Below are 23,722 nucleotides of genomic sequence, written 5' to 3'. Positions count from 1 at the left end.
ACATCAAACACGACCTGCCTGCTCAGGGCGCCGAGGGCATATTCGTCTGTCGGGCCCCCACGCCTCACGTGTTACGTCATAGCGTTAGTGCAGTTACCCTTAGTTACTCTGGCAGAAGCACAGTCAAGCTTTTATGTTTCTGAAGGTAGGTGGGTCATTTCGTCATCGCGATTCGGTGTTTACAAACTTTCGTCTCTCGTGACTCTCGGCAGGCTTTCGTATTTTGTCGGGAAGTGCGTCAACTGCGTCTTAGTCGTAACGAAGCGAAGCAGAACGCAGTTACGGTGGTCCCGAATCTCGAATATCATTGGCGTAAAACTTTACAAACTTGTTGCTCTTTCCATGCTTTCATCTTTTGAAGGGACCGCGTCACAGTCAACGAAACGAAGCAGAACTTGTTAGGAAATGCGCCAAACTTACTTGGTATGCGGAGCGCCATGAATGCACGGGCAGGGATCCTCCCTGTGGGTTCCTTGAGTACGACAAATGCCGGAAGTTTCGCCCCCGACGCACGAGCTGCCAGTGTGACGGTGAAGCCTCGACGGGCGCAGCCGGTGTTGGCGATCCGGTTGCTGTTTTCACCAGCAACATTATTGGTGCGGGTCGCTGGGTTGTCCATTCTGACCATGGTCTGGTCCATATTGCAGATGTTGAATGGCGTGTAGTCGTGCCGTGCTCGCAAAGTAGCGATTGCAGAGCGGAATGCAGTAACAGCTTCGCCGCAGTCGGCAGGGGCCTTCTGGCTGTCGTTGGTCGCCGTACGCATAGTCACCGCAAATCACTGCATTTATCGCTTGATATACTGTGTTGACGCTTTGAAGTTGCCAGGATTTAGACTCGCAGCTATCCTAAGTGCCTCGTCTGCCAGGAGCCGTTTTCTGACGGCCCGGCCGACATCTCGCTCCCTTTGAAAGTATTCAAACAGTGCGTCATCCACCTCCTCACTGAAGACGGGCGCCCCATTCGTGAATTTCCTCTTCATCTTCTGTTTGCTGTAGTTAATTTGCTTCAGGGTTTCGTACTTAGAGTCCCACTCACGTATTCGCTTCCTGTCGATCTTGAAATGACGAGAGGTGCGGCTGACATTGGGGCCTCCCGACGCCCGATGCCAGTCGACGACTTCAATTTTTTTGGAGACTGTGTAGGAGTGCATCCTGTGCTGGTTGCTTGCCAACTGAGTGACCAATGGCAATCGGGAAGCACGAAGCATTTATCAAGATGTATTTTACAAAATGCTGGGACGAACTGGCTGTTATCTACACTCCTATTGGTCCTGTCGTTGCTACCCCCGGATTGTGCGGACCACACAATGCTGCAGTAAAGTGAAGGACAAAGTGCCCGGAGTGACCTCGGTGACCCAATTCTACGGGAATTGGTCTCCGGGCCCGGTCCGCCGCAGCAACCTTCGGCCGGGTGCTTGCCGCGGCGGCTGCCGGGAACGCCGGCGCTTCTGAGAATATGGGCACTTGATGTGTACTTGCCCAAATTTTCCAATTTCGAAAATGTTAATAGTGGGCGCTTGTACGGGTATGGGTGCTTCCTCGGTATTTTACGGTACACATACATCTGATGTTAAATTTCCCCAGCAAATTTTGTTCCAATCACTTGAGTAGTTCAGAAATTAAATCTCTAGCCATTGTCCCCCCTTAATAGAGATGTCATAAAACCTTCTTTTTAGAAGGCCTTTAAAATTTAGTTCAAATATGTAAAAATATTAAGATATTGCTATTACAAATATATATCAACATTCCACATATCCTCAATATAATACCTAAAAACAAAATTATGATTGGAAGACTCTAAGTATGACAAACTGATTGCACAAACTGTAAAGACAAGCCAAAGTTGCAAATCCAGGAAAATGTATATGAAAGTTCAAGAGATGTGTGCTGAACAATTATTGCCTGCAATTGAATGAAATGGGGCCAGAACATAAGTAGGGTGTTTGTGGAACATTCAAAGTCAATAAACCCGTCTCGCACCGTATGCCGTCACTTTTCTGGCCCTTGCACCGTGTGCCGTCAGACATCAGCTACATTAGCTGTTCCTTCCACGTCGTCATTTCTGTCTTCACAAGGAAAAGCACAGAAGTTAATGGCTTTCAAGTTGACGGCAAAATTCGTGCGATCTCCCCCCCGTCGTAGCTTCGCTTTGCACTTATATGTCAGCGTCTGAAGTTTCACATTTTCTTGAAAACTTTGAAAAAACCCACTCGGGGCACTTGCCCTTTTCAGTGTAGTTTCAGGGACGATGAAAATCCCTCGCGTTTTCCAGCAGACTCCCGAACGCGTAGAGAATCTGCACTCTCGACAAGCGGGGCAGTTCGCGCCATTCACATTGCCGCACATCACTGAACTCGCAGAGCCATAGTCCCGTGCTCTGTATGTACTTTTGAAGGACACAATCTTTTTCTCCGTAGTGCGCTCAAACGTGATTGGAGCATCAATTGCGTCAAAACGGTCACCATTGCCGTGGTTAGGCTTGGCTGGCCGCGGCAAACGTTCCTCCGCTGGCATTCTCCGCTTGCGTTTTTGTCGCCTTTCTTGAGACTTGCACCTGCTTTGGTGGTTCCATACGCGAAATTCTTGCTTTTTAGTGTTGTGTATTGCAAATCGGAGGTGTATAGAGAGTGCTGCTGCTCCAAGCGACAGCCACTCGAAGATGGCGGACATTTGTGTAAATTTGTGATTTTTCGAGCACCATGAGTCAGCAAGGCATGTTTTTTTTTTTAAACTTGGCTGTGGATATTGTTTTGATTTCATTACTTGTAAAAAGTAGGATGTTTGAGGATAATAAAGCGAGCAAAAACAAAAAATCGTCAATTTCCCAAATAAACTAGATTTTTCAACCTGCACCTCCCCTTGAAGGAAGGATGGAGCAACTATTTAATGAGATGTAAGGTGCAAGGAGAAAAGTGGGAAAGTGATGAAAGTTGAAGTTTTTGTGGTTCCCAAGCACGTGGGTTCCCCGAGTACTAGTCTCATCCTTAAAGTTTTGTCTTAGTGCTAGAGGCATGCCATGACTGCTCCAAAATTCCACTCTTTATTCTAACATTTCCATCTATAGGGGGGCGGGGGGGGGGGGGGGGGGGGTTTAATACATGGTTATTATGAAAACAGGTCCTGGTAACTGAAATAATTAGTGCGAAACCTTGTCGCTAAAAGAATAGGCCATCTTCATTTTGCCTGCAAAGTGATAGGAAAGGTTGCAGTCTCTACTTCTCTTGCTGCATGTCATGGGGATGTTTTCAGTCTCAAATAACAAGTCAGTGCAGGTGGCAAATTTTTTCTTTTCATCTCTGGAGATTTTAATGCGAAAGCATTAAAGGGATTGTCCAGTCCAATTTTGTATTTGAGAAAACAATTGAATGTTATTGTTGTTGCCTCGAGACGCATCGTACGTGCAATATCTGACTTTCATGTGCTCCTCTGCGTGAGAGTAATTGAATTTATACTGTTCCAATCGCATTCTAGCGTAAACGCTGCTTTCGTTGGCAACATTGAAGCTCTGACGTCACAAAACACAAAGCGAGCATGTTTGTCTCGTCGTTTGCCTGCGAGTGAACACCTCAGCGTGCTTCGTTTTTGTTGTTGTGCTCGGCTTGTTTCATGGTTGGGTGAGATTTTTGTTGCACGGTTGGCTGCCACAAGCACCGGGCACCACATGCGCGAGCGAAGGCATGACGTTCCACACTTTTCCGCGAGTCGTGCAGTGACGAGCGAAGTGGATCGTCGCCGTGTGTAGGGACTGGGTTCCCGTCAAGATAAAGATCCCGCTTATGCAGCAATCATCTCACAGAAGAGAGCTACAAGCTGAGCTCTATGCGGACAGAAGGCTCGTAAGCTGAGGTGTGATGCTGTGCCAACGATATTAAACTACGTCCATTTACTTTTCGTCCAAATCGGGTCAATCAATTTGATTATACAGCGAAACCGAAACTAACAGCTAGGCCATTTGGAAACGATACCAGAAGTTGTATTTAGCACGCGTGCAGCCCGATTCTGTTTGACCTGCGTGTGAAAATGGAGCATGACTACGATTCACCAAGCTCGTCCAAGTCAAGTGACGACATGCATTTGAACGATTCGCCGTTTGCCTTCGACCCGCAAACATCGCCTCCGAGGGAACGACTTGCAGCCTCATCACCAATCCAGTGGATCAGCCGACATGTGTACCCAGATGCCGCTTCGTGTACCTAGGTGCCGCTTCAGAGGCAAAATCTGCATCTTTTGCTTGGCAAGCACCCCTAGTTCGATCGGTGGCCGTCGCAGTTGTGTTTGCGCAAAACGGCATACGTTTGCCTGAAGCTTATGGCTGTCTGTAAGTAATTTCCTGCTAAAAGGCGTGACTTTTTTTGCACATGCTTGGGAACTGCATTAAAAGAACCGTATTTCAGTAGGCTACAGCCTAGGAGACTATATAATTCGAAACAAAATACAATACATCCATTTGACCAACGCTTGTTTTCCCGACCATCCGACAAACCTTTGCGTTTTGTGACGTCACGGAGTACCTACGGATGTCAGCCATTGACACTGGCGAAATTCGGGGTGCAGTTTCATACATAGGCTCATGAAACGTTTAATTAATAACGGGAGATCATATATCAAAATAAAAATGACGTTTGTCTACATGAAGGCTCCCTCGACGTAACGAGCGCAAGAACTTATGTACTTCCAGTTTCGATCGAACAATCCCTTTAACTGTCCCATGCAGCGGAGCAGACTTTGTCTGTAACTATGAAAAACAGCAGAGAAATTCCCTCCGCGCCGTAACCGCGAAAAAATGGCAGAAAAATTCCCTTCGCGGAATGGCTTTTAAAATGGCTGCGACTCATAGTTCCAAGGAATGCCACCCCACACAGAAGCCCTCTCAGCACCGGTAAATGGGAGGTGGTGGCGCTCGTGCGGGCACGCCCCGAAGGCCCGGAACACTGTATCACGTGTTCTACGCTCTGCTTTCAGCCTTGTCGCGCCCCACACTCCCGCCGGCGCTGCGGGCGCTTCTGCTCCTCTAGTCGCCGAGGTCTCCAAGGAGTGCTGATCGGCGTTCGATTACACATTTATGCTTTCGCATTCACAACTCATAAGAAATGCTAGGTGTCTTATGCTTTTTTCTTTTTTTCTCTCTGCATTTTACATTAAGTAATGCATGTTTCTGGAAATTATTTGTTTATTGCAGAATGATCTGGATGACCCTGAGCGGGGTATGATATTTGTTTGCAGTGCAAACCACAAGACAAAAGTGAGTAGCTGCATTGCACTTCTTCAATGCAAATCCTGTCTTTTTTGTATCCTTTTAATTTGATTGTGCCTTATCTGGGTGCATTAGCTATTAGGACACACGTTAGGCATCGACTTGGGGGAACAGCGGGGCTTGCTGCTTTGCCAAGCTTTTTCAGCTGGGCAGGGCTGCTGCAGGAGCTGTGCTACCAGCTGCCATGGAGCATTCTTCTGTTTGTCCTGTTGTGACTAGAACATGTCATTTCGAGATGCTGTTTTCTTGAGAGGAAAGCTAAACAGCAGTCTGTAAAGGATATGAATAATTTGTGCAGCAGTGAAACTGAGTTTTGATCCAGGGAACCTTTATTTTAATTTGCTCAAATTACATTTGTAATTCTATTGTAAACCTTCAAAAAAATTTTTTTATTCTGAGTCTTTGAAGAAATTTGCTACTTTACCATGATGGAGTCATTTCACAGTGAAGTCAGTGCAAATAAATTTAAGTGAAGGAAGAGAAGAGAAATGGTCCAGTGCTTGGTCCTGGCTCTTCTCTTCCTTCCTTGCTCCTTGTTTCAGTAGTGCTTTTTTTTTTACCATGAACAAATACCAACTTCCCATTCTGTCCTTTGATTCTCACATTATTTTACAGATAGTAGAGTTTGAAGACGGAATTTTTGTAGTGTTTTACGATTCCAAGTCAAGTATGCGGGCAAAATGTAAAATGTTTCTTAGTTAAGTGCAGAGTTAAAACTTCAATTTACCTGTCATACCCACCTGGAAAGAAATTCTATGGACCTCAGACTCGTGTTGTCTTTGGACGTGCGTAACACTTCCGTTGTTTCATCGGAATTTTATAGTTCCTTTCAATTCCTAATTAACGAAAGTGTTTCAAGAACACTGTGCCACCTGAGCAGCTATGTCAACCTAGGAGTACAGTACTTAAATATCCTAGAGCTAAGGATTACTGCTTTTAAGTGACTGCAATAAACTGCTTTATGATGATTTTTAGCGTGTGCTTTCATTCCTGATAAAGAGGGATGCAAGAGGTGTAATCATGGCAATATTTTTCAGTCCATGTTCTTTTTCCTGGCTCAAACTGAACAAGGTGACATCTTCAAGATCACACTGGAAACAGATGAAGACATGGTTTGTTGAAGTTTTTCTTCGCACATACCTTACATCAAAAGGCATATTCCCGAGACTAGCCCCTGCGTCTTCCCGCAGGTGACTGAGATCAAGCTGAAGTACTTCGACACCATTCCTGTGGCAGCCAGTATGTGTGTGCTGAAAACCGGTTTTCTCTTCGTGGCTGCAGAATTTGGAAATCAGTAAGTAGCATTTGTTTTTCTCCTTACTCATGCTTGCTGGACGAGGAATGCCCCAACTCTCTCTGGGGTGGGCACTTCCAGCTGCTTGTACCAGATTGCACGCCTCGGGGAGGAGGACGAGGAACCGGAATTCAGCAGCGCAATCCCGCTGGAAGAGGGGGACACCTTTTTCTTCGCACCTCGGGCGCTGCGCAACCTGCTGCCCGTGGAGGAGCTGGACTCACTTTCACCGGCCATGGGTTGCACAATTGCCGACTTGGCAAACGAAGACACGCCACAGCTCTATGTGGCGTGCGGCCGGGGTCCCCGCTCCTGCCTGCGGGTACTTCGGCACGGCCTTGAGGCGAGTGTGCATGCTGAGGTCCTCCTGTGCGTTTTGGAGTGTTTGCTTCTCTGTGAGCCGTTGGGATCAACTGCTCTCTTTACTACTGGTGGATAGATAATGCTGGCTCCACAAAGTGTTTTTTGCAATAACTGCCTTTTATAAAGTCACATAGTCAGCCAGAAGTTGATTTGTTATACCACATGTCCAGTGGTGTCACAAGGGGGGGGGGGCGGGGGTTGTAGCAGGCCACTGCACCGAGTGCCGCTGACCCTTGTGACGCCACTGCACAGATCACTTTCTCTTGTTCATGGTTCCGCCAGAAGCACACATACTGCCAGGTAGCCTCAGAAATTGGCGTGAAGTATGCATGGCCACTGGAAGTATATTTTGAGTGGGGGGTGGCTGAAGCCAAGTTCCCTTTTGTCATTTTTGTTTTCATGGTTTCATGGTTTATGTACAAAATTTTTTTTGCAGATGAGCCCTATACGAAAATTTATAGGGCTAAATTCCAGGAAGTAGACACTCTGTGCAACGTATGCAGCCGCGAAAGGGAAACTTTAGAACATGTAATTTTAAGGTGCACGGGGCTTCGTCCCACCCTCTTGGGGGGATGACTACGGATTTGGAGGGGGCACTGGGTTTTCCGGACATAGATGGACGAATGGATAGGGAAAGAATTGCGGTAACTAAGAGGAGATTGGAAGATTGGTGCAAAAGATCTAAGGAAGGATAAAAAAAAAAAAAAATACAGAGAAAAATAAGCAATGGAATCACTTTAAAAAAAGGGGGGGGGGGGGGGTTGTGTCATAGCAAAATTTATACAAAAAACAAAAAAAGGGATGATGAAATGTTAGGCTAGGTGGCACAAGCTGCCGCCCGTTTCAAAGGGTATAGCCATTACCATCCATCCATCGAGATATCTCAATTTGAGTTTTGTTTACTATCCTTGCGGGTTCCTTTTTTACTTTCACTATGTCGTGTGACTGGCGCCTGTGTCTCCCTTCCAAGCATTTTTACGGGATCTGAGCCCCTTCTCCCCTAAGAATACTTGGGGAAGGGGGGAGGGGAGGGGAAGGGAGAGGAAAGGCTCTGCCCCCCCCCCCCTTTTCCCAGTTTGGGCAACCCTGGAAGTGTCCAAGTGCGGCCCTACTCTTCCTAGAGAAATCGTTCACCGCTGGTTGGGTTAATTGCCTTCATTCGCCTTGAGGGAGCATGTGTCGAGGGGCTTTTGGTCAAAGTGTGTTGCAACGACCTCATGCAGGTTCCCTACTGTATCGGAGATTTAGGTCACGGCTGTGAACGAGCAATTAGCCATAAGCATGGTGACATCCACAAGCAACCTTTGAGAATTTCAAACATGATGCTGTAGTGGCATAGGAATGGAATGCTTTGCCATATATTTGGTGTTTTGTACAAATTCTAATCGATTTATCAAGGTTCTTTACATATTGAATAATTTTTTTACTCTCTTAGGACCTTCTTGTTGACAGTGAGATGGATAAAGTGTCTCGTACCATCTTAGCTCCTCCAGAACTTTCGAAATAAAGCACACCTCATCCGACAGGCCGACTGGGTATGCCAAACCATAGAGTTAGGCTTGGGGTGTCGGTTGATTGTTCGAGTTTAGAAAGGCCAATATTAAGTCAGTATGTTTAATTATTAGGCTAGTGCACCCTTTCTCTTATGGAAGATTCATTATAGGCTACAGTTGTCCTTCCTTGTTACCTGTAGGTCTCTGAAATGGCTGTCTCCGAGTTGCCTGGCAACCCCAACGCCGTCTGGACAGTAAAGAGGAAAGCAGACGGTTAGTTGCGGCAGTACCGTGCCACGAACAGGGAAGTGCTTCAAGTTTAGTAAAACTTGAAGGTCTTGTTTGCAGAGGACTTTGACGCATATATCATTGTGTCCTTCGTCAATGCCACCTTGGTTTTGTCCATTGGAGAAACTGTGGAAGAAGTGACGGACTCCGGGTTTCTCGGCACAACCCCAACTCTGTCCTGCGCTCAAATAGGAGATGACGCACTGGTTCAGGTGGGTGGCTACTCCGGTGGAGGGAGGGGATCCAGCAGTTGCAAACTAGCAATGCAGCTGTCTGTGGGGGCCTTGGAAGGGGTGGCCACACGTCCGTTTGGGCCGGGACTGCCCTGTTTTAGAGGTGCATTTCTGCCCTCCCATCATTGTTTCTCAATGAAGTCTCTTGTCCCATTCTCGTAGGAATGTGCACATAGTTGTGAAATGAGTGCTAAGCAAGTGGAAGAAATCTAAAAAGAATACATAAGACATTTTATAAAACTAAACATACTATAAAAATGTTTCCTCCCCTTAAAGCAAGTTTACTGCTCCTTCTGTCGTTTCATCTGTCAATACATTCTGTTTGCCCCAAACAAACTATTGTTCGGGGCACTTTTTTATATTACTATATTCGGCATGCTTCTGTTTTGTTTACAAATGAAGAAGAAAGGTGCTCATGCATCCAACTTAACAAAGTCCGGGGCACTTTTGGAAAAATGTGCATTTGTACAGTGAACTGAATAGCAGCAGAGATTACTTTTTTTTTTAGCCCTGTTCTTGCTCCTCTACTCCCTCTCCCTTCCTCCTTCCCCGATGTCCCGTTTTCTGTGCTGTAGATCAGTGGTCGGCAACCTTTGGCGCAGCGGGCCGAGTCGCCGTGAAGCTAAGGTGGAACGGGCCGGACGGCAAGCAGCAGGGGAGGGGGGGGGGGTTAAAATAAAACAAAAAACACTTGCACGACCTCACATTGACGTACATAAATCGAAAAGGAACAGTTTCTCTATTTCACGACACACGACATCATCATGAGATACAACATTTCCACAAAAACCTAGAGACTACTCTCAGTGAGACTTCTGGTGTTGAACTGCGCTCGCCAAACTACGGACATCCACATTCAAGCTACTAACTGCGAGTCGCAAGACGTTGTGGAGGCTCTCGTCAGTCATTCATGAAGGCAGGCAACGGGCAGCCAATTAGACAACTTTATCTTTATTTTCTTCTTTTTTAGCTGACCGCGTTGTGGGGGGGGGGGGGGGGGGGGGGGTGCTGGGGGGTCTAGGAGTTGCATGATTCTGCCTCGCGGGCCGCTGGTTGCCGACCACTGCTGTAGATTATGGTCACTTCACGGGCCTACGAGGCCCAGCCCGTGCATTTTGGGTTGGCCCAAGCCCATGGAGAGCTAGTTTTATGCCTCCACTCTTCTGTCAATAATTTTGTGCATGTATGTACATTTTTTCTGTGTGAATTTACCTTTTAAATATGTTTGTCAGTGTTTGCATGAGAGTTCGTTTCATTTGCGTATAAATGGGTAACAAGTAGTGAGGGCTTACATAATTGTGTTGGTATTAACTCCGGCATTTACGCAGAAGGGGTGCTGTAGGGCTAATTGATTGTGACCAAAACGTACCAATCCTGGCTGTACACTGGCAGGTATACCCTGAGGGAATCCGGCACATCCGTGCGGACAAGCGCGTGAACGAGTGGCGAACTCCGGGAAAGAAGGCCATTGTCAAGTGCGCCGTGAACCAACGGCAGGTTGTCATTGCTCTCACCGGAGGAGAGCTGGTCTACTTTGAGATGGACCCTGTAAGCAAACTGGACTTTAGTATTTACCCTCAGTGTGTGGTTGGCGACTGAATTCACTTCACTCCAATTCGTTGCAGACTGGTCAACTGAACGAATACACGGATCGGCGAGAGATGTCGGCTGACATCATATGCATGTCCCTTGCTAGCGTCCCCGTTGGAGAGCAGCGGTCGCGGTTCCTGGCGGTGGGCCTTGCCGACAACACCGTCCGAATCATCTCCCTTGATCCCTCGGTGAGTCAAAGAGGCCGTTGGGTGCCAGGGTCTCCTGACTAAGTGGGCTGCTGCCCGGTTGTTGCAGGACTGCCTCTCGCCATTGAGCATGCAAGCTCTTCCTGCGACCCCAGAGTCGCTTTCCATCGTGGAGATGGGGCTGGCAGAGATGGATCCAAGCAGCCAGGGCGTCCTGTACCTAAACATTGGCCTTCAGGTGCGTTGATCACAAAGTTGTTTTGTCCCCTGCATACATGGCTTTGTTCATACATCATCAAATATTTGGTAGCTTTCTTTGGGCACAGGTCCTTGAAAACCCTCGAATTTTAGAGAGCCCCTGAAATCATTGACTCTGATTAATATTGACTGGGTGTATGAAATTCAGGCTCGAAAACAATCGAGATGTGTTGTAGCTTCAGTTCTTCCTTGTCTTTTCTGTGTCATGTCAGATGCTACTTTAAACTATTTCCTTTATTCCGAGATGATTCCCCAGTCATTTCGAGCTGTGTACTGTTTGAGAAGAATAGTCACTGTTTCTTGTTTGCATCAAAATATCTTTTAAAAGCCCGTTTGTTCTTAAAATTGTGGATAGTACGATTTGATCCTTGAAAAAGGTGGCATGTCATCAGAAATTCATAATTTTTTAAATTAAATTATTAGGAACCCTTTTAGCAGTTTTGATGTGTATCAATCATAGTTTGGGTTGTTTGTAAGATAAGACATTCCATCTCTTTAGTGAGACACCAAATGTACTTTGTGAACCCCAAAGAATTCTGGTTCTCCAAAGTGCATTCTACCTTGATATGATTATATAGTGGTTTAATTATGCTTATCAGGTATCTTACAATTAAAGTACCTTTTAACCTTTCTGGGAATGCTTCTATTGTTTTTATTACTGCGATGCAGGCTGAAGAAAATTTTTATTCTGCTTGTGTCTGATCTCCACATTTACCCGCTTTCCCCAGCCTTCATAGATGACTTGGGATCTGCTTACTTCTTCAAAGTCTGCAATGTTTTGGACTGTACTTGGAATTAAAGGTAAAGCAGACTATGCTAAGAGAAGTTCTGTCTCTGCGTGCAGAACGGAGTGCTGTTGCGTACTGTCCTGGACCAAGTGACTGGTGATCTCTCAGACACTCGGACTCGTTATTTGGGCTCCAGAGCAGTGAAGCTCTTCAAAGTTCGGATGCAAGGCAGTGATGCTGTAAGTGTGGCGGTTTCCATGTCATTCTTCTGGGAATTTTTTGGACATTATTATGATACTTACATTGAGTAGTTAATGCATATTTATTTGTGGGAACTTGTGTTTTCTTTGTTCTTAGATAGGTAGCTGTCTTTAAAGGGACACTGACAGGGTATTTCTGCCCGCCGAGGTTTTTTGTTGTACGTGACAACTACCCAGAACAGAATTTGCGGCTCGAAATTCGGTTTCTTTCCGCCTGAAAACCGTCGATCGAGAACTGGCCGGTTTGAGTCGCGCTCACTCTTTTCCTTGGTCACGGGCCGTTTTCTAAGGTTTCGACGCGACCACCAAATTTAATCAAAGTCGTGGGTCATTGAAGGCACACAGTCAATACTAAAAATAAAAAAATGAAACCCAATTTTCGTGGCTTCCAAAAAGCTGCAAATACGTTGATTGAAAAAAATAGGTTGCACAGACAACCAGAAGCATTCTGTGCGTTCACTGCATAATTTTTAAAATGGCGACGTTTCGCGTTTCGTGGGACTTGTGGGTGGCAGCGGACGACGGGCGTGGGACCTCTACTTCAGAACTGTTGTTCACGGTACCGGCGAATTTGGTCTTCCTTCGAAAGAGAAATTTTGGACCGATCAAAAGAATTGATATTCATTCCATACTACACGTCCGACCAGCAAGCCGATTGCACGAAGACGTCGCCGAGCCGTCGTCCCTTCTCGTGGCTGAAGACATCGCTTGTGAAACGCCAAGCACGGAGTGCGTACATCGAGTTGAATACGCACATGTACGGTTTCTCTACTTAGTGCTAATGTGGCCAATGCGTGGTGCTGCCCGACTTCAAGCCGGGAGTGCATGTACTGGAGGGAAATCGGCAGCAAACTTTCCGACATACAGTCGACCGGATGCATTACTACGAACGAAAGAGTTCCTTCAGTAGCTCAGTGGAAAGACATCCGCTTCACTCGCAGCAGGCACGGGTTCAATCCCTAGTGTGGGCGTACCATTTTTTTTTTTTTTTACATTTTGCAATGTTTAATTTTTTTTACACTTATCACTGAAAAAAAAACAATTGTTGTGGATGATACGTCGCTGAACTAAATGTTATGGGATTCCATTTTTGACACCTCTGTCGCACAATGCCACTTTCAGATGTGAGGCTGCTCTTCACGCAACATCTTGGGAGTATTCTTTTTGGAGCCGATCACGGGAATTCCCCTCAGGCACTTACTACTAATTGCCAACACTTAAATGTACAAAACAACTCATCTTGAAGTACAGAACAGCGAGCGGAACAAATTGCAAAGGAATTGCACGGCGAACGAATTCTGAACGCATTTCGTCTGCTGCACCCTGAAGAAAACAAGAAAAAAGAGTCGCACGGTCGGGTGTAGCCACGGGACTTCCGCCACTCACTCTCTCCTCTCCACATCTCCGTGCGGAGCGGGGGTTTTGGTTTCAGTTTCGAGCAGTTGCGTTTTTTGGTTTTATTAAAAAAATATGAGTCTGTAGCAAAATATTAATTGGGTAGTATTCCGGCACCATATAGAATCGCCTGGCAAAAAATTAAAAAAAGTTTTTGGGGGGTGTCAGTGTCCCTTTAAAGCTGTCAAAAAATCTGGCGATTTTTTTTAGCTACCCCAACTGACTATGTTTTCGGAATCACCGGCTTTTACTCTCCAATATGCTATTTAGTGTCGCGACATTCAGAATAGATATTGTGAAATAGGCACGTGAAAGTGATGCCAAAACCAACGTTCAAATATACCCGCACTTTTCAGCAGCGTGAAGGTCAGGGGAAGGCAAGCTTGCAGGTTGAGGGGGCAGTCTAAAAGTGGACTGTGTCGAGCATTTGTTTTAGTGCGAAAGCATTAACTATCCCATGGAGCGGAACCGGTGGCATCTGTAACCGCAAATAAAAAAGGAAAGAAGTCTCCATTCTCCCGTTGGCTGAGCAAAACGGCTCCTAGATAGCCATTGGCGGCCGCTTCATGAGAGCGTGCGCTCGGCCGCCAGTCGCAACTTCGGCAGTAGCGAAACGTGGCCGTCCCCGCCAGCACACCACAGACGAACCAATAACTAAGGGAGCGGAAAAACAACATTGGTGCTTTCACATTCACAACTCATAAGAAGTGCTTGGCGTCTTCGAAATTTTTGTATGGTGCGTTGTGGGTCACCGGTTGGTCATGGCAAGTCTCCCCAGTGCAGATTTCAGTAACAATTAAAAAAATCAAATGCAAAAAAAAAAAGAAAAAAAAAAATGTTTTCCCTGGCGTTAATTTTTTCACGCTGCTGTGCAGGTGTTGGAGCGAGCTTCTATAGCATTAATTTGATACCATGAAACTGCTTGTATAATCAGTTTCATGACGTCACTTTTTCAATGTTGCCAGTAGAGACTCACTTTGAAAAGCACGGTGAGGACCAAAATTGAAAATTCAATAACTTAGCGAAAAAAGAAAAAAAAAAATGTTTATGCCCAATATTTAGGTTACTATTTCAGGGATGTTTGTTTGTGTGTTGAGTAGATTTTCAGGAAAATCGGGGACTATGAAGAAAACACTGGATTACCTCTTTAAAGGGACACTGACACGGTATTTTTGCTCGCCAAGGTTTTTTTTATTTGTACATGACATATGAGAGCCCAACTATCCGGAACTCTATTTGCCGCTCAAAATTTGTTTCCTTTCCGCCCGAAAACCACCGATCGAGAACTGGCCTGTTTGAGTCGTGCTCACCCCTCCTCTCTGTGGTCACATGCCGTTTTCTAAGGTTTAGACACAACCACCAGATATTATCAGAATCGTGGGTCATCAAAGGCACACACTCAATATTAAAAATAAATAAAAAGAAATATGATACCCATTTTTTGTGGCTTCTAAAATGCTGCAAATACGTTGATTGAAAAAAATTAAGTTGCACAGCCACATGACTTCCAACAACGCTCCCCTCCTTTATGTTTCCTCTTCCTCCCCAGTCCAGTCTCGATTTTGGTTTCAAGCAGTTGCACTTTTTTACTTGATTAAAAATATATGTGACACTGTAGCAAAATATTAATTAGGTAGTCTTCTGACACCATAAGTGCTGTGCCATTTGCACCAAATTGCGCCTTGAAGGAAAGTTTTTTACATCTTGCACCAAAGAGTCATTTTTGCTAAGAATTGCACCACACCGGCACGGAGATGGGCTTAAGCAAAGCAAAAAATATTTTTTTGTTGGGCCGTCTCTAATATTCAGAGAAGTCGAAGGAAAGGAAAATGGTACAAAAACTCACTAGCGTTATCGGGCCCTATTCACATTGCCTTCTCATTCGCCGTGCCTAGCATTGCCTAGTCAGTAGCATCTCTGGCTTGCAACCGAAGGGTCGTTGCAAGTTTGAGTCCCGCCTAAAATTCTTCAAATATTTTCTTTAAGGCAAATTAATTACTTTATAAAGTGAAATCATTTGAGACATGCAGCGACCTTTAATTCGCATTACATGTCATGTTTTAATCACTTTCATTCCACGCGTGACGTTGCATTTCACTTGAGCATTGTGGGTTGAAATTCCCGTGCGAGGTCATGTGCCTGTGGCGTCGTGACCCTTTCGACCAATCAGGATTTTCCTGTCACGCTACCGATGCCGGTTTTTGCGCGACACGAGCTCCTTAATGCTATTGCGTTAATATGTATTTCACGGCGTCTCTACTCAGCGTATAGTTTGTTTCATCTTAGGTCAGAGCACAGTCAAGGGCCTAAACACATACAACCAAGAGCATGCATACAAAACCAAAAACTCACAGGACATTCGCTGCACTTGATTGGTTTAGCCAATGAAAAAACACGTACACGAGGATGGACGAATGCCATGATGTTGCACTGTTTGGTTGGTCTCATTGACTCGTAGCGTCGGCTAGGCTTTGAATTAAGGTGAATCGAAGTATTGAGATTGCTCGTCAACCGCGCCGGTCGGTCGATGTGCTGGCGGGTTGATCGCGGACATTGTCTAAATTTCCAAACGATGTCGGCGATGTCAGGAGCTAAAAGTTGCGGGAAAATGTAGCCAAATAATAGGGTGACGACTACTGTGATAAGACACAACCAGGGTCTTGTACTCCTCATGAAGGCACTTGATTATCATGTCAGCTGCATGCCTCTGTGCCACCTCTCACCAGAGCCGTATATACCATAAAATACTGGGCAAGCGCCCACTCAAACTTCAGAGATAATCCCAGTAATGTGATTGCTGCGCCAATTGCACCAAACTGCACAAAGTGACTAACCCTGCTACATACTGCTACATTTTTCCAAAATATGGGTAATCTGCACCAAGCCTGCGGCAAAAAAAAAAAAAATTTCGGTCGGCTTTTGAAACCGAAGTTATACAGAGTACCGCAATTGGAGCATGCGTGTGTTATGTGGCGCAAGCGGCCGCCCGACACAAAGTACCCTGCACCAATCGTCCATCCGGTCTTGCATGGTTTTCTCACCGTCTCGCGTTTCACGCTCTCATCTTCTCGTCTCGTGGGTCTCGTCTCATGTCTTTTAGGGGCGAAGCTCCTTAGGGTCTAGTCTTGTCCGTCCGGCGTCCGTGCTCACATTGATTGCCATCCCATCTGTCTTCTTAAAAAAAGAAAAAATGTTTGCGCAGTCTACAGGATTCGTACCTGTGCGGGAGACCCCAATGGATTTCTAGTCCATCGCCTTAACCACTCGGCCATGACTGCGGGACGATTAGGGGGCTCCGAGATGTGGTAGTAACTCGAGAGCTGGGGATGTCATGGATGAAATGTAGTATATAGCCGCTCAACGTCTATACAGGAGAGGGTGCTGCGGTCGAATGTGTATATAATCGCGTTAAACTTTGCATGCATTGGCTCAACGTTTATAGACGAGAGGGCGCTGCGGTCAAATGCTCAACTGCATATAAGTCTAAGCTCGTTACAACAGACCCGGTTACAACAGACATTTGGATATAACATACCGATTTGTGAAGTTCGGTTGGTTTCCCTCTATGTACCATTGACTGAACTTCATATCTGCATACAACATACTCCTTTTACAACAGACCGATATCTTGGTCAAAATCAAGGTCTGTTATAACGAGATTCGACTGTATAACCACAATCCATACCACACATTGTCTTTCTGACATGGACCGTTGACTTAAGCGGTGGAGATGCGTTCCCACAGCTTCTAGCGGATCCAAGCTGATCCGCTAGAAGAACCGCTGGCTCTGCGTTTCACCGACCATAGTGCAGTAATAATGAAGTCGAAATGCCACCCGGAACTCAGCACTACCTATGAGCAATAAGAAAAAATCAGCACCATCAGCACTACCTATGAACAAAATCAGTATCATCAGCACCACCAGAGCTTCGCCCTAATCAACATCATTCACCACGTGGAGATGCGGTCATTTTTAAAAAATATTTTCTACGATAAACGCGGGTGTGTGCTGAGGCTCCGACGCTAGCGTTCTGAGTACCAGCCATGCCGTCATGCTGTGAAACGAAACCACGTGTTTTTTGCGCAACGGGAGTTGTTTTGTGACCTGCAGCACTCGCTCCTGAAAGCAATGGCCGTGGGAAAACTGTATTTGGTTCTTGCCTTCCAGTCACTGTGATTGCGTGACGTTGGGTGTTGCCGTCGCTGCAGGTATGGCGCTTTCTAAAATGAAACTAGATGTTCATCAACATTTAGTTTCTCTCTTTTACTCAAAAACTGCTTTGTCCGAAGCATTGATTACTTAGGTTTCTCTCGGTGGTCTTTCTTTCGAGAGGGACCCCGGTATGTGAAAAATCTGCCCCAAAAGAAAGTTGGTAAGAGAAGTGAGCTAAAGCAAAGAAGGCAATGTCTGCACGCTGAACCCCCACAGCGCGCTTGTTTGTCTCGAGTTCAATCGTTGCACAAAGTGCTCCAAACTCTTTTTGACACTGGCCCGCAATGTCTTGCATCGATGCGTTCAGGTCCTTTGTTTGTGTCTGTTTAGCTTGTACCTTGTTTGCCGGCCTGGCAAACAAGGTACACGTCACATCAGAACGCAACAGAACACAAAGTGCTCTTCGTTTGTACAGCACTTTGTACAGCTTTACAGCAGCGTTTACCCCACACCCGCAGTGGGATTGCCGCGTGAAGGCAATGGGTTCACGGTTCACGAAGACGAAAAAGCAAATGACAACGAAGCAGACAAAGCGATTCTAAAGCGATAAAGATGACTAGAACTGTCCTTCTGCACTTGCTGACAAGCTAAGGTTTCACAAACAACACAATGGTATGAGTTACAGATATGCAGGGGAATTCAAGCTAATATCGGGGCTTCCCAAACGAAGGTGTAGGAAGATGTTTGTGCAGTACAGCCCTATGCAGGTGGAAATTCGGAAAGTGATGACTACAAGTAGCATGGGGCGGCACCACTTCCGGAATGCGCGGGCCTGCGCAGTTTACTTGGTGACATTGGTTTGTTGAGGCGCCCCTCCACTTCCTCGAGGAAGGCACGAGGGCGGCGCTGGCCAATCGCAACGACAGATAAGCAGCCTAGGCCGCCTGTCCGTCGTCGCAATTGGCCAGCGCCAGCCCTCGCGCCTTCCTCGGCGAAGTGGAGGGGCGCCTCAATTAGAGTGAGGTTTGTGAATTCGGCAGTAAATTTAGCGGGGAAGTTGAATTTTTATATAGGTCTGCGACGCCCCACAATGTAGTGCGCACAGTGTTGCATTATGGGACGCCACGACCTACACACCACTTCAGTTTCTCCGCTAAATTTAGTGGGGAATTCAATTGTCCTGTTGGTTCGTGACGTCCCATAACGCAATGCGCGCGTTTACGGCGATGGCGCCGCAACTACATGCGAGAACGGGCGCCTAATAGCTGTGCTCTAAAAGCGAAAGGGGGTTTTGCACTTGTTTGCAGTATGTTCATGTTTTGTGTTGTGCCAAAGATGGAACCCTGTCTTTTCCCAGGCGCTGGCCATGTCGAGCCGTTCTTGGTTGAGTTACTACTACCAGAATAGGTTCCATCTGACACCCTTGTCCTACGAGACCTTGGAATTTGCATCCGGATTTTCCTCGGAACAGTGTCCAGAGGGCATTGTGGCAATCTCGACAAACACGCTCAGGTATTGTCGTTTACTCAGATTTTCTTGAATAAGTGTTTCTTCTCTAGCATTTCTCTCATTGTGCTTAATTCTTTTTCATTAGAATTCTAGCGCTTGAGAAGCTGGGAGCTGTGTTCAACCAGGTGTCGACTCCACTGGAGTACACTCCCCGCAAGTTTGTTGTGAACCACGACACAAATCACTTGGTGGTGGTGGAAACTGACCATAATGCCTACACGGAGAAGATGAAGGTCCAGCGAAAGCAGCAGATGGCTGAGGCAAGTTGTCGTGTTTGTACGAAGTGTGCCGCATGAGCCAGCAAGGCAAAGACGGGAGCAGAACATGGCAAATCGCAAGCGCTGACATCGGTGGTCCCGAGAGAAAGAAAGTGACAGAAGAGCAAAGGAAGAAAGCACGATAGGTTGGGCGTGTTCGTCTTGCCACGACGACTTGAAGTTTTTGAATCACTTGTCAACTTTATTTCTTTTTATACTATGTGAAATGCCGGTGTATTTCACTAATCAAATTCAAAAGAAAGCTAGAAAAACAATAAGTACGGATCTTGCAAAGGATGTTTTCCTGTTTCTTTATGGATTTAAAGCTTTGCCTGTGATCTAGGCCCATCAGCACCACCGATGGGACTACCGATGTCTGCGTCTATAGCGCGAAACACATGGACGGCAAAATCGTCTGATCCGACAGCCTGAACGCCGCTCCGAATCGCCGCACGCGACAGTTTGAGACACACACTTTTGACCTTGCATGCGACACGACGATCCGTTCGGCTCCACCCAGGAGATCCAAGCTCTCCAGCGGAGGTCCGCGTTCATAGATCTCTGGTCCCAGATTGACGGTTCAGCTCGCACGAGCGAAGTTAGGAGCTCGTTCTCGCTAGCGCGTGCATTCTTTGCCGGGGCCATCTTTTTCGAATGGGTCAGCGGGATCCACCGTCCGACTTCCCGTCGCCCGTCCTGTTTTCTTGTTCGTCCTGCCAGACCCAGTAAGTCATCATGACGTTCGCGCTAGCTGTGCTGTCATTGGCTGGACGCTTCCGACAGTCCGTTCGCCATGCGAAACTATCTGGCACGTTGGACGCACGTCGGATCGCCAATCCGACATCTGAAGCGACCAAATTTTTCGTATCAGGCAGTCGTGCTACCGGATCGGATGTCGGATCGGATGGACTTTTCGCGCATATGTCTCGCGCTTATGCCCCACCGTTCCGAAGCGGCCACATTGCATGGGACCTTTCCCTCTAGATAATTATATTAACTCTATGGTTTGAGCAATCGCTGCTACAGCCCCGTTGGGTGTGGAGGGTGCAAAGCACTGTGGTTGCATCCAGTTGGAGGGTCATTAGAGAAATGAGCGGCTCGTTTATGGAGCAACTGTGGGCAGGATGATTCTGCTCTTTGTGCCATGCAGTTTGTTTTTCCGTTTGTAGTACACTGCATCTTTGTTTTATTGTTATCCTTATTTCTTTTCTTCCTTGTCATGACTGTGCACTGGCCGACGTACGACCTCAATCTCCTGGAAAAATAATCCTGTTTGTGCCCTCCTCTCTTAAATTGCAAAGGGAGTCGTATTGGGGCAAGTTGAAAGGTGGTGAGAATATGGGAAAGGAGGTAGTGAGGTAAAGTGGAAAGCACAAAGTGTATGCCATGCTTTAAGGAGGATGAGGGTTTTAAACATTTATAAAATTTAATTTACGTAGCTCTTTTGAATATAGTATGCAGAGGCCAGATTCACAAAGAGTTTTTTAGGCTGTAGCATCTGGGCTAAGAAGTTTGTAAGTAATGTAAAATGCGGAGAAATCTGTGTTCACAAATATTTTCTTAAGTGAAAGGAGGAAAGTGACGTGCGTGTACGGGAAAACGAGAACTTCCGGTGCCCTGCAAGCTTGCGATCGCCGGGCTGTTGCTATGGCTACGGCATCCTTGGCAACGCGGACAGCCAGTCGGAGAGCTCGGCCTGATCGGAGCACGTGGATTTTGGATCACAAAAATCATAGGCAGCTTTTTTGGCAACGCTTGTCTGGGGATCATGTTCGTGCGGTGTACTGTCAACACTATGAAATGTTGATTTAAACGGGCCTGAATGCCCAGCTCTTGAGGTCCAGAGGCCGGAATAACCGCCTTGGTCAACGTGTGCATACTCGATCGCTACGAAATCAACACCACAAAAAAAAAACAAAAAAAACAAAGAAGGCTATACACTTGTATCAGACAATCACATTCAAGTTCAAAATATGAACTTTTATTTTGATTTTAAAAAGACCTATGGAACTCCTTTTTTTTTTTTTAATACTATCAAAAATTTGTGAATTTTGTTTAGTAGTTTGGTGATTTTGGTGCGATAGACTTTGATTGCCATAGTTTGTACATATTTTTGTTGTAGTGTCTTGAACGTGTTGTAAGTTTGTAAGTTATGTGTATCACGAGGGGTGACCCAAAAGTAACCGAAACAAATTTCTGGTGAGCAGGCCATTCGTAGTACCAGCTTCCGCCGCTAGCTGTGCTTCGCGGCACCCATTCCCAGTCAGTGTTCCGACCGACGTCTACTAGAGTGCTAGCTAGCGCCATGTTCTCAGTTTTTTTCCCCAAGCGCTTTAAAATCATTCCCAATTTTTGTTGCAATGTCGTGTTTTTGAGGAACAGCGTGCGGCCATGAAACTGTTTTATTTTATGGAAGACAGCGGCAGAAACTCTAGTAATGCTTCAGACAGCTTAAAAAGAAGAGGCTATTAAGAAATCGCAGATCTACGAGTGGTTTTCTCGCTTTAAAGCCGGTAAATTAATTGATGACCAACCTCGTTTAAGGCGACCCTCAACCTCCTCAACTGATGAAAACATAGAAAAATTCGAGCATTGTTCACTCAGAGTTTATTCCTCCTGGTGAAACTGTTAATCATGCGTTTTACCTGGAAATTTTGCGATGCTTGCACAACTCAGTGAGGCAGAAACAACATGATTTCAGGGGAGGGGGGGGAGTGATGGCTCCAACACGACAATGCCCCAGCATACACTGCCCTGTCAGTGCCGCAATTTTTTAACAAAAATGGCATCGCACCGCTTCCTTCCCCCCCATATTCATTGGACCTCATCCTGTGTGTCTCTCTTCTGTTTGCCCATATGGAAAAAGTCTTGAAAGGAAATCATTTTGTGAATGTGGAAGGTCTTTTAAATCAGACATTGCAAAAAGCAAGGAATGGTTTTGAAGTGCTTAGGGAAAAAATTCACAACATGCTGCTAGAACTTAAGCAGACGATGCCACTGCGAGGGCCCCACCTTCCAGAAATTCATTCCAGTTACTTTTGTAAGACTATTAAAGGGCCCATGAAACGAATTTTGGACTGGAATAAATCAATCTATAATGGGATTTTACTAATAGCGCATCGTTCAGTGGGCCAAAAGAACAAAGGCAGAAAGTCAGCAGCCTGACTTTTGGTACGAAAATTTTGAAAACACGGCGAACTATTTCGTACCTCCTTCCCTTCGTAAGCTCTCTGCCTTTTCACTGTGATACATCTGCGGACCCCGCAGCGCGTCATCGGGCCCAAACGCACGTCACACGGCACCAAACCTCACTTAATCCCTTCACCCCTAAGCTGACATTGTGGTGGAAGCTACGCACTTGCTGGACCAATCAGCCGCTTCCCTTTCATCACCTGACCTTATTCTCTGCGGGTCGGTATGCGCGAGAGAGCGTGATCACGTGGCAAAAGTGAGGCCGGGCCCAACGAGCACGTAGCCTCCACGGCACTGTCAGCTTTGGGGTGAACAGGGTGGGGAAAGCAACTTGTCTAAATTTTGAGCGACGGGCTAATCTACTAGGGGGACAATGGCTGTGTCCGGCTACACAAGCGAGATTCCCAGAAAGAGGGGACTCCCCCTTTCCGTCTTTTCGAACTGTTCGGTACAATGTGTGATTTATGAGTTCAGGAGGAAAGCTAAACAGGAAAACGTTGGAAAAGCGTTTCATGACTCCTTTAAAGGACATTTTGTCTGTTTCCAGTTACTCTTAGACTATTAAAGGGCATGTTGTGTGTTTTTGGAAGATGAAAAATGACTTCGGTAAGGTTGAAAGTTAACACCTGATGCATAGTTAATATTAACTATTAATGGGTGACCTTATCCACTTTGAGGGGGGGATGGCAAAAGGTTAAATGAAGAAAACTAAATCCGTGCAAATGTGCTTTAAAGCTCTGAAATGGGGAAAAATGAACCTTACTCACTCAGTGCACATGGTTTAGTTTATTTAGCTCTGTGGGACAGCCAGCATCATTAAAACAAAAAGTTTTATTGCTCGGTTTGACTAGCAGTTGAGGGCTTTGGTTTGACTACCAGTTAGGGCTTTGGGGACCCCAGAGGGCCTTCAGGGACTCCAAAGGGTCTGTGGACCCCCATTTGAGAACCACTGCTTTAGGATACAGTTCAGTTAATACACAAAGCAACAATACAAGCTTACTGAAATCTATTTGAGAACATTGTCGAAACCTCTGTAAGGGAATGGAATATGACAGAAAAGACAGCTGAGAAAGTCACCCTTAAAGTTTCTCCTATGCGTGAAATCAGTCTCCCTGAGACTTCCAATTTGCTGTTTTACAGCGAAGCTGTTAAGGGCTAGTTTCCCCAGTATCGTGTCCGCGGACAGGCGGCGTGTCGACGCAAAACGAGCTAGTACAGTTTTGCTGGTCTTCCATCTTCACCAGAGTGGAAAGGCTGATTTTTTCTAGGCATCGTCCTCGAGGTTGTCCTAGAAGTCATCCTTG

General features: G+C 46.1%; 1 protein-coding gene across 2 annotated transcripts in view; it reads left to right on the top strand.

Annotated features, from left to right (window-relative positions):
* Positions 1–23,722, top strand: part of LOC8032815 (splicing factor 3B subunit 3) — a 53,322-nt gene that overhangs the window by 16,907 nt on the left and 12,693 nt on the right. For both annotated transcript variants that reach the window (XM_040499276.2, XM_029995090.4), the window contains exons 7-18: positions 5,182–5,244; positions 6,294–6,368; positions 6,447–6,550; positions 6,632–6,893; positions 8,607–8,679; positions 8,755–8,906; positions 10,320–10,475; positions 10,553–10,708; positions 10,776–10,904; positions 11,769–11,891; positions 18,818–18,972; positions 19,055–19,229. In XM_040499276.2, coding sequence (XP_040355210.1) covers positions 5,182–5,244; positions 6,294–6,368; positions 6,447–6,550; positions 6,632–6,893; positions 8,607–8,679; positions 8,755–8,906; positions 10,320–10,475; positions 10,553–10,708; positions 10,776–10,904; positions 11,769–11,891; positions 18,818–18,972; positions 19,055–19,229 — 1,623 coding nt within the window. The remainder of the gene's footprint in view (positions 1–5,181; positions 5,245–6,293; positions 6,369–6,446; positions 6,551–6,631; positions 6,894–8,606; positions 8,680–8,754; positions 8,907–10,319; positions 10,476–10,552; positions 10,709–10,775; positions 10,905–11,768; positions 11,892–18,817; positions 18,973–19,054; positions 19,230–23,722) is intronic.

Source organism: Ixodes scapularis, unplaced genomic scaffold, assembly GCF_016920785.2.
Source record: "Ixodes scapularis isolate PalLabHiFi unplaced genomic scaffold, ASM1692078v2 PGA_scaffold9__187_contigs__length_104089568, whole genome shotgun sequence".
NCBI lineage: Eukaryota > Metazoa > Arthropoda > Arachnida > Ixodida > Ixodidae > Ixodes > Ixodes scapularis.
The sequence above is the reverse complement of the archived record's forward strand: the minus strand, read 5'-3'. Positions and strand labels throughout refer to the sequence as shown.